Source organism: Miscanthus floridulus, chromosome 10 (assembly GCF_019320115.1).
Source record: "Miscanthus floridulus cultivar M001 chromosome 10, ASM1932011v1, whole genome shotgun sequence".
Lineage (NCBI taxonomy): Eukaryota > Viridiplantae > Streptophyta > Magnoliopsida > Poales > Poaceae > Miscanthus > Miscanthus floridulus.
Genome location: NC_089589.1, coordinates 80,069,315 through 80,081,432, shown reverse-complemented (window position 1 = coordinate 80,081,432; position 12,118 = coordinate 80,069,315). Strand labels below are relative to the sequence as shown.

Genomic DNA, 12,118 nt, shown 5'->3' with positions numbered 1-12,118 from the left:
TAAACGAGTGTCCAGTAATGCGTTCGTAAACACTTACTATGATCCATTCATCATGAGCATCATGTCATACCTTATGCATCCATGGTATTTATCTTTTGCATCGGCATGCAATAGGTGTACCGGAAGGAGTGACCCTACTGGAATTCGAGGAACCGAACGAGCAGCAGCAGCCGACACCGGAGATTCAGGAGGAGCAGCCTTCAGGAGAAGTGCCAGACGAGGTCGCCGTTGAGTGCCCTGACCACCGTCCTTGCAACTTTGTGAAAGGCAAGCCCCGGAGCATATTAAGCCTCCTATTTTCCGAACTGCAGTTACAGTATTATTATTATATATATTGTTGCATTAAGTTTAGGTGTTGGATGCAAACACTTGCTGCATTTGTTACCCATTCCTTGTCCAGATATTGTTACCCTGAATCCTATGTAGCTCAGGTTCGAGTAGTGCTTAGCCCTGCTTTAACACGGTAGAAGTCGGGTGATTTCCTGTCACCTGCGAGATATAGGAAGATACATGTGGCACGGTTGGCTATATTTGCTATCGTGGAAAAGAACCAGTCTTAATTTGAAATGAAGACCAGACGGAGGCTTGCCGGTTTGCAGTGACTCCGTCTGTGTCGATTAAGGACTGGATCTTGGAGCCTTTCCTGTTCATGTTGAACGCATGCCTCTCTCTTAGTTGGCCGGGTCTGGAGACCGACCACGAAGCCGAGTAGCTCACCTCAGGCCAGGAGTCGATAAGTATAAAGTGCGCCTCGGAAGGGAGCCGTAGGCGTGAGTCCAAGGGCAGGTGATTTAAAAGTCCTGATCGTCCTGGCAGAAGGGTAATCCCTGAGAGTGCTGGCGCTGATCGAACCCGCGAATTTGGTTCCTGAGATGTTCCAAAGGTGACCCACGGCTACCCTTGCAAAGTATGCCAGGGTGAGAGTTAGGAATACCCCCTCAGCTGAGTTGTAATTCAATTCGAATCGCCGTCTCTCCCGGTTAGTGAGAACTTGATGGGCTTATCTCCAATGTAGATACACTAAATAACCTAATGGTTCGGAAATGATGATATGATGATGACAGCCTTATTATACCTGCTATGGTTAATATTGTTTGCTCCTAATAAGTGAGTGCTCTAGTACAGGTGCTAATCTAGTAGACAGGTAATTAATGATAAGCTTGATGCTAAGTTTAAATTGGTTACTATAATCTTAAGCTCTTTTATGCAACTGTGTCAAGCTAGCCCACCTGAAAAGCCTTGCATGATCCTTGGTATCTTTTATTCTGATTTTGTCGGGTAAGTCTAGCTGAGTACCTTCTCGTACTCAGGGTTTATTTCCCACCTGTTGCAGATGACCAGTTCTACTTTGGTTGCTGCAAGTACTGCCTTCTCCCTGCTGGGGATGAAGACTAGACCGTTGGGCACGGTCTCTACTAGTTCTCGTATCTGTTAATGCTTTTGTGGGACATGACTCTGATCTTGGCAATGTATTTGAAAACTATGATGTTTTGTACTAAACTATGTTGCTTCCGCACACTCAAACTTGGTTTGTAATATTTATTTGAACTCTGATGGATGTAATCCGAATGCTACTTATGAAATGTTGTAACGGATGATGTGTTGTGTTGAATCACTACGATCTTGGTTTGTATGTCGAGAGTTGGTTGAAATCCTTCGTGATTTCCGGACTACCGGGATTATGGGAGCTTAAGTACAGGAATTTGATCGCTTCGGTGATTGTTTTTGTACTTGCGTTCTTATGATTTGGTCGGTTCTGTTACATCTGGTATCCATACCGGACGTGTTCGGTATTGGTCACTTGTGCTGTTTTTATCTATTCACTGCTCCAACTTTGTGTTGCAGGGTTGTAGCTTCTAGATATATTCTTTATACCTTGTATTCTCTGTTGGCTAACTCCAAGTAATTGGAAACTCCAACACTAATCATTTCTGCATTTTTAAAGGGTTGAATTTTAGAAACACCTATTAACCCCCCCATCTAGGCGGCATCCTCGGTCCTTTCATGACCTCTCCACCGTCCCGACCCCTGGGAGGAATGGGGAGAGGTCACGCCCAGCCAAACATGCCCGCTCAGACAAGAGTAGGCACGCCGCACTGACCCCGCAAGGACCGAGGGGACATCGGTCACCTCGGTCCGGTTAGATGCCACCCCTATGCCACACAGCATAGACAAGACAATACCGCCCAAAGTGGTGATGGCCGGTACGGTGCCCTCCATCCAGGTACGGCCCAACAAGATGCCTGTACGATTCTACCCACTATGGGATGGGATCCACGATGAGGGCCTTGACTTAGAGGCCATCCAGACCAGTGGGAGCCACGTCCCCAACGCTCGGGATCATGGCCATCAGCTCCACAAGCCAATAGGGCGATCAACGACCCAGGGGTGGCTACCAACTCCTGTACGATGTCCCTAGAAACTAGGAGACGGTGACGAAGACCATGTCGCACAGGACGGCTGGCGAACCATCGTCGTGCCTATAGTGCCACCACGACCGGCACAGTAGCACCACGTCACACCGTACCGCGACGTGGCCACAAGACTATGACGACAACCATGCCCAGACGTGCACCACAAGACGGTGTAGCTTGCAAGTCAAGTTAGCTAGGTCCTCCCTCAGGCTTACGACTCTTCGATTGTGAGAACCTTCTGCTCTGTACAAGCCCTGGCCCCAGACTCTCTATAAGGACAGTTAGGGCACCCATCTTGGGGACTCTTTCTCAGACTCTCATTCACTCATTTTACACCGTAGAAGGGCTCCTAAAGCTTCCCTTAGGGCAGCCCATCTCCTAGTTCTAGCTCTCCTACCTCTTTCACCATTCTTGCACCCCCCATTGTAAGAACTTCAGAGCGTTCAAGTGAGGAACACGCACTCGATCATCTTTGAGACTGGACGTAGGGCTCCGGCCTAAACCAGTATAAATCCTCGTGTCTTTTGGATGCTACCATCATCTTACTAGAGCAGCGCGATAATCGTATAAATTTACTAGTCCGGTTTACAAAACACCGACAGGTGGAGATGAGGAAAAAAGGAGAATGTATTGGAGGAAATGGAACGGCATAGCTTATACTAAACAAGGAGGTGGAATGGGCTTTAAAGACCTCCACCTCTTCAATTTAGCTATGTTAGGCAAACAAAGCTGGACATTGCTAACTAGACCAGAATCCCTTTGTGCAAGAACACTATGTGGAAAGTATTTTCGTAATAGCTCTTTCATGACAGCAAGAAAGAAAAGAGGAAGTTCTCATACGTGGCGGGGAATTTTAAATGAAAGAGAAGTTTTAGAAAAAGGCCTCATCAAAAGAGTTGGGGATGGAAATACAATTAATATATGGAATGATCAATGGATTCCCAGCAACCTAGGTTTTAAGCCTATTTATAGAAAGCAAGAAGCACAAGCTGAGCTCTTATCACTGGATGGAATATCTTGGAACATACATACTCTTCGAGATAACTTCCTTATTCATGATGAAAATGCAGTAAGCAGAATTCCTCTTGGAAGACTTGAGAAAGATACATGGGCTTGGAGTGCAGAAAAGCATGGTATGTATACCGTAAGGTCGGCCTATCGTTTATTGATTTCTAGCTCAAGAATAGCTGTCCTTCTTAAAAATAACATTGCTCGAAGTTCAGTAAGCGAAAACAACCCAATTTGGCAAAATCTTTGGAAACTAAAAGTTTCCCTAAAGGTTAAAGTTTTTTGGTGGCGTGTTATCAATAATTTTATTCATGTTCATGCAAATCTGGCCAAAAGACATATATAGATCTCTGAAGTTTTTGTCCAGATTGTTCAGCTAAAGAGGATACAACTATTTACCATGCTTTAACTCAATGCACTTTGGCCCGAACTTTCTAGAAATCATTCAAAAATATGTATGGCATTAGATCACCATTGTTGCATCAGTTACTTGGAGTCAGGACCTTCTTGATACCGCATTCTGTTCGTAGGAGAAATGTGGCTCTATATTATGTGCCATGTGGGCATGATGGACGGCAAGAAACAGAAGAAAGCATGGAGAAACTTCAATTTGTACATATTCATGTGGGCGTGGGAAATGGCAACTAATCTTATTCATTCTAGCCAATCAGCATACACTTTGAAGATGCAAGTAAAGAAAGTTCACTTATGCCCTCCTCCACATGGGTAATTAAGGTGAATTTCGATGCAGCTTTTAAAACTGAAACTTATCGAGGTGCCTCAGGAGTGGTTTTACGTAATGCAAAAGTTCAAGTCGTAGCAGCCAAATGTAAACAACATGGGTCGATTCCTGATGCACTTGCTGCTGAAGCTTATGCTTATCGTGATGCGATGCTAATTATAAAGGATCTCAAGCTATCAAAGGTGATTATTGAAATGGATTGCCAAGAATTAGTGGTGCTATAGAATTCTAGAACTAATAATAAGTGTGCTATTATTCCAGTGCTAAATCAAATCCAAGATGTTAGTCAACAATGCACACATTTTGTTTTGGCTCATGTAAGAAGGGAAGCAAACATAGCTACACGCATTATACAGCCAAGTTTTCTTTGTTTTCAAATTCTGAATGTACGTGGTTGCATGATATCACTAACTTTTTATCTCAATGTATCCAGCAGGACTCATGTTGAGATCTGAAGTAATATAAAGTTTCTTTATTCTCCACACACACAAAAAAGTTGTTTCAAAACAACTGATTGAGCGAGTTGTCCACCTCCGATTACCATTTTGCCTTTTCCGCTCGGCACCTGCCATCTATCGAACATCGAAGGCACACGCACGATCCAAATATGCCTTCGGCGCCGCTCGTCGCGGCTGCCGTCGGCGCGCGCGTCAGCCTCCGCCCGAACCTCTCCCTCCTCGCCGACCGCTGCGCCACACCTCGCGCCCTAGCCCGCGTGCACGCGGCCATGATCGTCTCCGGCCGCCTCGCCGAGGACGCTTTCGCCGCGTCCCGGCTCCTGACCGCCTACGCGGCGCTCTCCCCAGATCCCGCTGCCGCCGCACTCGCGCTCCTCTCCTCCCTCCCCTGCGCGCCCAACTCCTTCATGCTCAACACCACACTCCGCGTGCTCGCCTCCTCCCCGGACCCGGCCGCCGCCTTCCCCTTCTTCTCCCGCCTACTCGTCACTGGTGCCCTCGCGCCCGGCCGGCACACCTTCCCATTCCTCCTAAAGGCCGCCGCGCGCCTTCCGCTCCCGCTCCCCGTCACCGAACAGCTCCACGCGCTCGCGGTCCGGCACGGGATCCATCTCGACGCCTACGTCGCCAATGGCCTCGTTCGGGGCTACTCAGTGGTGGGCCGCCTACGGGCCGCGCGCAGGGTGTTCGACGGGGTGCCCGAGCGGAACGCGGCCGTGTACACTACCATGGTCTCCGCGTACGCGCAGAACGGGCGGCACGAGGACGCGATGGCGGCGTTCGACGAGATGGTTCGCGTGGGCTTTGAGCCTGGTGGCGCCGCGCTGGCCTCGGTGCTGTCGGCGTGCGCACGATCGGCGTCGGGCGGGCTCGAGATGGGGCGTCACGTGCACGACCTAATGGTGGCACGGGGCATGGCAGTTGGCACCATCCTCGGCACGGCGTTGATCGATATGTACGTCAAAAATGGCGCAATCAAGGAGGCGTTTGCAGTGTTGGACGGGCTGCCAGAACGGCGCGTGCCGGGTGCATGGAACGCTCTCATCTCGGGGCTGGCGCACCACGGGCACAGCGAGCGCGCGCTCGACCTTTTCAGGCGGATGCAGCAGGAGGGTGTGCCACCGAACGCAACCACACTCGTCGGGGCGCTCTCGGCATGCTCCCATCCAGGGCTGCTGGACGAGGCCCGCTGGCTGTTCAGGTCCATGGAGAAGGACTTTGGGATCGCTCCAGGAATCCAGCACTACGGATGCATGGTGGACCTCCTTGGTCGTGCCGGCCTCTTGTCGGAGGCAGAGGATATGATACGGAGAATGTCATGCAAGGCGGACACCATGATATGGGGAGCACTCCTGACAGCCTGCAAGAACCACGGTGGCATTGAGATTGCAGAGCGGGCAGCGGTGGAGATGCTGAAACTGGATCCCAGTAACCATGGAGTGTATGTGGTACTGTCCAACTTGTATGCCGAGGCTGGTAGGTGGCAGGACGTGGACAAGCTGAGGAAGGAGATGAAGGGAGCACGGCTCTCTAAGATCCCTGGGGCAAGTGCAGTTGATGGTGATGGGTCACTGGAGCAACCAGAGTCACCGCCACCGCAAGGGAATGTGCTTGTCTAGTTGCCCGGTTGGGGCTTTGTGCTCATGAAGTGAAGTTCTGCTGCAAGTTTGTGACAATCTCCAGAAAAGATGATGCAGCTAGGAGAATAATGGATGGATCAAATGCATCTAAGGGATCAATATTAGATAGCTGACAAGTGTGTAGACAAATACGGAGCATTGCAACACTTCTGAGAATATGCATATCATCATCATTAGCACCGAATGACAGCAATACTAATTCGGTATGGTAAATATGCAGATGAGTTGTCTACAGAGTACAGACGCCCAAATTCAGCATGATACCAGTACATCATCACTCTAATTTGTTGCTAAAAAATTTCTCCCAGAAATCAGAGAAAGGGAGGTCCTATACAGTTGAACCATCAACTCAGTTCTGTTCTCCAGCGAATTCGGTATTTTGGTTACTAGCAAAGCAGGCTATATGATGGCATGTCTTCGATGCGGATGACATCGTCCAGCATAAGCTCCCTCTCCAGCTGGGCTCTTGTCGACTTCAGCACCTCCTGGTAGTGGCATCACAAACATGAGATCAGTAGAAGATTTGCACTGAGTTGAAACATAGGATGAAATGTGCATACGCAGAACGTACATTGAAGTCCATGTAAGACGCGTTCTTGTCCAGCCACTGCTTGTCCATCACAACAAATGCGACGCAGTAGAGCAGATCAAATGCCCACTCATCCTCTGGGACAAGGAAATCAAGGGCAAGTTGTTAGATACTGATGGTATTTTCACATGTCAGAGCAAAAAACAAAGAAAAAGTCAACTGTAACAGTCCTACCTGAGAGCATTTGGATAAAAATGGCTCGCACAAATGTTCTTGGCTTAGCTGTTTTTAACATTAACATTGTGTTCAGAAAACCACATTTTTATAATCATACCCATGTGGCATTGGAGAGTTTGGGTCAGTCCTTACTTGACTGGAGATCGAGCATCTGCATGATCATGAATGTAATATTTACACCAGCAACTGCAAATGGGTACTCCCATGTGGCTCTGTTACCACACTGTTTCTTTAGAAGTCTCTGAAATGAGGCCTGTGGAAGTAAAATATGATTGTTATTCACCAGCAAGACTAGAGGAATTTCAAATAATGAAACAACCGGTACATAGTGCTTACGGAGAATGTCTTGGCAAAGAACAAAAGATTCTCCAGAGATATGAATCCTGCACCTCTGTCACATGTATTCAAACGTCACTTGATTTGGTACTAAAAGCTGTATGCACTTCCAAAGGTACTCTCAGAAATTTTGGTTCGGATCAGTCATTGTCTACCTAAAGTCAGTTGATGGGTCTCTTCCTTGCCAACCCATGTCCTTCCACTGTTCAGATATCAAACCTTGAAGTTCTTGATCAGGGTATGTTGCATGCCAAAGAGCTTTCAGAGCTTCCTGTCATTGTTAGTATATTTGCTTACCAGGGTTCAGTTGATTGAGATAGCGAAATAAACAGACATAACTACCCAGGTGCAAAAACTACTGCCAAGCTGAGAAGTCAGCCGTAAACATTTTGCAAAAGAAATGTGTACTTGCTGATTTCTACTATATGCATAATTTTCATGATTTAGTACTGCATAATTATATTTTTATGCTGTACCACATAAATATCCATGTATAGAAACTAATGCCAAACTGATTGTGCAGTACTAAACATTTTGCATAACTTTTTAGTTCCTAATTGCCATCATATATGTATGACTCAATACCATAAAATTATGCCGCCAAGTGCATAGACTGATTTAATGATCTCAGTTCTTAGAAGTAGCATTGTTAAAGTATTCAAGCTGAAAGTGATGCATATATAGAAGTACCGATGCGAGCAGCTGTCCAGTCCAGGAAAGCACAAGATTCCCAGTGGCAAAGAAAGGTAAGTACTTATACTTTATTTCAAATCATGAAAAATAATACAATTCTTTTTGGAGCAACTGTTCTATGCAATTCAGTACTTCCCACATTATATTGACAAGAGCAAGTGCAGAGCTAATCAAAAGAATGAAACATTTACTGTACTTATGGCAGAAATCTCACCTGGTGATCTCGTCTAGATGGATCAAAGTAAACCTTCATGCGATGCTTCAATCTCTGAAGCCTTTCTTCCTGCAAATTACCAGCAATTGGAATAGAATAACAAGTGGTTTCAGCCTCATTAAGCAGCTTGCCTGTTGAAGTCGTTAGCTTTACTACTTTTAACCCAATATGTGATATTGACACGGCGCCTGCGATGAGGTGAACGGAGAGGAGAGTGGAGGAGAAGGCTGGACTGGGAATTGGAGCGCAAGGGGTAGCGAGGAACGTCGGCGGTGGGTTCTTCTCCGGTGGGCGCGGCTGAAGCGCTCGACGCCACCGTCGAAGGGAAACTCCCACCCCGATAACCAGGGAGAGTTTATTCCTTCTTCGATAACCATTACAATCTCCTAAGGTGCCCCTTTATAGTATAGGTGCACTTTCCTAAACAAACTCCAATCTAATCTCTCCCTGATCTAATCTACTAAAGAGTCCAGCCTAGCCACTGCTTGGGCCTGCTGGCTGGCGTGATTGACGCCTATAGGTATGTCCAACAAAGGAGTCTATAACAGATATGGATACAGAAACACTGCAATTAAGGATTTCCCCCCCCCCCCCCCCCCAAAAAATACTTGAGGCATACGAAAAGACATTCTCTAGATAATTTTTTTAGCAGGACCACCTATTTTGCTATGTCTATCCTTCAGAGTTTAAATTGTACATTGAAATCACAGGACCACCAAATACTCATTGTATTGTAATAAACTAATACTAGCTTAAAGGAAAAAGTCTTGGAAGTCCTTTTTGAGTGGTCATTTGCCACCATAGAAACTCTTGCAAAATAATTCTAATAATTAACTGTTAGTCTGTTACCTGCACTGGTGTGAGGTTCATGCATATTCTTTCACATGTGCCTTTTCGCTTGATGCACACACATGAGAGGCCTCTCCCTATCCATCTCGGTGATCCACATGACGCTTCATCTGCACAAGGACAATCACATTACATCACATGATCAGTGAACATGAAACATGTATTTCTCATAAAACCAGCTGTACATATGTCCCAAACTTGATATCATCTATATATGTGCTAGACTAAAAGTAAAAACCAAAAAAAAAGGTGAGCTGAGACAGGAGGAATATCAGAACTGGCAATTTTGGCCCACAGTGCTAGCTGCCCCAGCATCCCAGAGCCAAAAATTCTTCGGGGCCAGGGATCTCAGAGCTATTGACACTAGCCTTGTAAGCCATCTTAAATACTAGCTTGGACTCTTAGTATTATACTGAAATGGATCTATCATGATAGGATGAAGACAGAGCAAGTATTTTTGAATCCTACCAAACTGATACCACCCCTAACATGAGGTCACAGTACATGACAATGTTCTTAATCTGAGGCAAACAGCCCCTAGAGTTTCTCACCAACCACTGTTTTCATTGCCCAACAAATCCGCCAATGGATCTATCAGCGCCCAGATTTCCTACCAAATCGGATGCTTCCCACCGGTGAGAGACGTGTGAGCCCAACGAAGCCATGTCCAGAAGGCAAAGCAACTGTTGGCTTGCCTTGCTGTTGAGCTGAGCTGATGGTTCAGAATTATTTCTCGGAATAGTGGTTGATGTGGCTGGTCATGTGTATCTTTGAGGCAGAAAGGCGTCATCATTTAGTACCAAAATGAGCAGGGAAAGGGAGAGGACGGCATCAGATGAATCTTGCAACTCGGAGCACAACTGAAAATGCTGGTAGAGTACCGTGTGACCGCGGCAAACATTAAACACTATGGAAACGATAGATTAACCAGAAACTCTGAACATTTTATTTCAGGGACTGAAGTGATAAAAACCTAAAAATTTAAAAAACAATGCTAGGATTCACTACAATACAAATTGTAAAAAAGAAGAGAAAAAATGAGGAAGTACGAGTTTTTCTTTTTAATATTCTTATGCGAGTCTTTCAAACATGGAGACATCGGCAATAACGTATACTTCCATGTTTACTAATCAACAAAGTTTCACATCCTACCGTGGGAACTAATGGCCGACTAAAACTTCAAACAAAACTGGGTACAAATATTTTGGCCCCAGAATATGCTTTTTTAGCCTCTGAAAAAGGAGAAAGGACAAGAACCATGATTAGTTCCTCTCTCTAGGTTTATCCTGCCTCACCTAGGCCGCTAAATGGTGGCAAAAGCGACACCAAGTACAGGATTGAGAGGCACATGCAGTGCTGGCTGTTTTTCCATGGAAAATCGCAGCGTCCTGCTACCAATTAGGGGTAGGTGCTAACATCAATACGCCGCAAAATGACATTGCCCAAAAGATGAAAAGAACGCCAAATGCAGCAAAAGTCGTGAAAAGAAAAGGACCGGCCCCGGCCCCTGCAAGGATTACAACAGCTCCTGAAAAGAGTGCAAGAAAAGAAGTGATGAATGAACTCTGCAGGAACAGAGGAATATCATTGAGAACTCATCAGCACGGCGAGGCCCACCGCAGAGGAGAATATTCGCCGCTTCAAGAACACCAAGAAGACAGTAAGGACTTGCTTCAATCCAGTGGATAAAGTTTTGGATGTCACATTTAGTGCTGGATGTTCGGATCTTAATAAAAAAATAAATTATAGAATTCGTCGGTAAACTTGTATACAAATTTATTAGACTTAATTAGTCCATCATTAACATATGTGTTACTTTAGCACCACATTGTCAAATCATAAACTACTTAGACTTAAAATATTCGTCTCGCAAAGTAGTCGTAATCTATACAATTAGTTATTTTTTTAGTCTATATTTAATACTCGTGTCCGGTATTTGATGGGACGTGATGTAAATTTTTAGAGAGGAACTAAACCAGCCGTAAATAGACAGCGGTAAAAATAAAGATTCCATAGCTGCTACTAGATGAATTACGCAAACGGAAGAAGAGAAGGGACTAACAAACTGCAGGCATCACGCATTGCGAAGGGGGGACAAATCACAAGGAAGGGAAGGGGATTAGTCAGGAGAGACGTTGTACTCACCGGAAGATCCAGGCAGCGAGGAGCCGCCGCTGCCGGCGCCGAGGGCGCACCGCGGCAGCGACGTCCTGACGGCCAGACATCCGTGGTGGTGCTCCGGGTCCCTCTCCGCCGCTGGCCCTGGAGCCGCTGCCGCGGCCTCCATTCTCCGCCTTGTAGTAGCAGCTAAGGGTTGCTTGCTGCTGCACGTAACCCGGCGCCGGCGGCTGGCCGGTCACCTCCGCGCGCTGGTCGGACGGGTTCTTCTTCTCGCGCGGGGTGCTGAGGAAGATGGGAGGAGCGCGTGAGAATAATGCGGAGGAAAAGCGAGAGAGAGGGGAGGGTGCTGGACGGACGTGGGGCAGGCGGCGGCGGCGGCGGTCGCCGGCTCGTCGCGTGGTTTGGGTGGCGCTGTTCCGGGGAGGAAGCACGTCGCGTTGTGGCTTGTCGCCACGCCCTGGTGGCACAAGGGCTCCAATTTAAATGTCCGGCTTATAGTTTTTTTTTTCTTTTTAAAAAATGTTTTTTATTGGGATCCCCTCTCTGATTGTACGTCTCTCTCTCCCTACCTTATATGTTCTCACACAAGATTAGGGTTATATATACTTATTTCCTTATTATGTTTAGGTTCTGGTGGTGGGACCAGGGTCCCGGTAGGCCACTGGATTTAAGGGTACATTTCAAGTCACCTTATATGTAAAATATAATAGGAAAAACAAAAAAGACGCATATAAACCTTCTTATATCGGCCCTTCGTCATCAATACATGAGTAAGAGAATTAGGCCCCGTTTAGTTCAAAAAACTTTTTTTAAAAAGTGTTATAGTAGCCATCACATCGAATCTTGCGATACGTGCATGGAGTATTAAATGTAGACG

The 12,118-nt window shown here is 46.4% G+C and overlaps 2 protein-coding genes across 5 annotated transcripts; one reads left to right on the top strand and one right to left on the bottom strand.

Moving 5' to 3' along the window:
- Nucleotides 1–4,765: 4,765 nt before the first annotated feature.
- On the top strand, nucleotides 4,766–6,241 carry LOC136486798 (pentatricopeptide repeat-containing protein At5g66520-like). The gene has a single exon (XM_066483813.1). It carries the CDS (start codon nucleotides 4,772–4,774, stop codon nucleotides 6,239–6,241), a length of 1,470 nt encoding a protein of 489 aa, XP_066339910.1. The 5' UTR covers nucleotides 4,766–4,771.
- Nucleotides 6,242–6,282: 41 nt separating this feature from the next.
- LOC136486799 (uncharacterized) lies at nucleotides 6,283–11,731 on the bottom strand. 4 transcript variants are annotated; one of them, XM_066483814.1, is made up of 11 exons: nucleotides 11,598–11,731; nucleotides 11,266–11,523; nucleotides 10,738–10,758; nucleotides 9,121–9,230; nucleotides 8,272–8,340; nucleotides 7,520–7,635; nucleotides 7,365–7,419; nucleotides 7,161–7,281; nucleotides 7,026–7,073; nucleotides 6,834–6,928; nucleotides 6,283–6,747 (listed from the first exon to the last, which is right to left on the bottom strand). In XM_066483814.1, exons 2-11 carry the CDS (start codon nucleotides 11,405–11,407, stop codon nucleotides 6,649–6,651), a joined length of 876 nt encoding a protein of 291 aa, XP_066339911.1. In that variant the 5' UTR covers nucleotides 11,408–11,523; nucleotides 11,598–11,731; the 3' UTR covers nucleotides 6,283–6,648. The 4 variants fall into 4 exon arrangements, with proteins under 4 accessions (XP_066339911.1, XP_066339913.1, XP_066339912.1 ...); XM_066483816.1 differs by lacking the exon at nucleotides 10,738–10,758; XM_066483815.1 differs by lacking the exon at nucleotides 11,598–11,731 and having other exon boundaries at nucleotides 11,266–11,582.
- Between the last annotated feature and the right edge of the window lie 387 nt (nucleotides 11,732–12,118).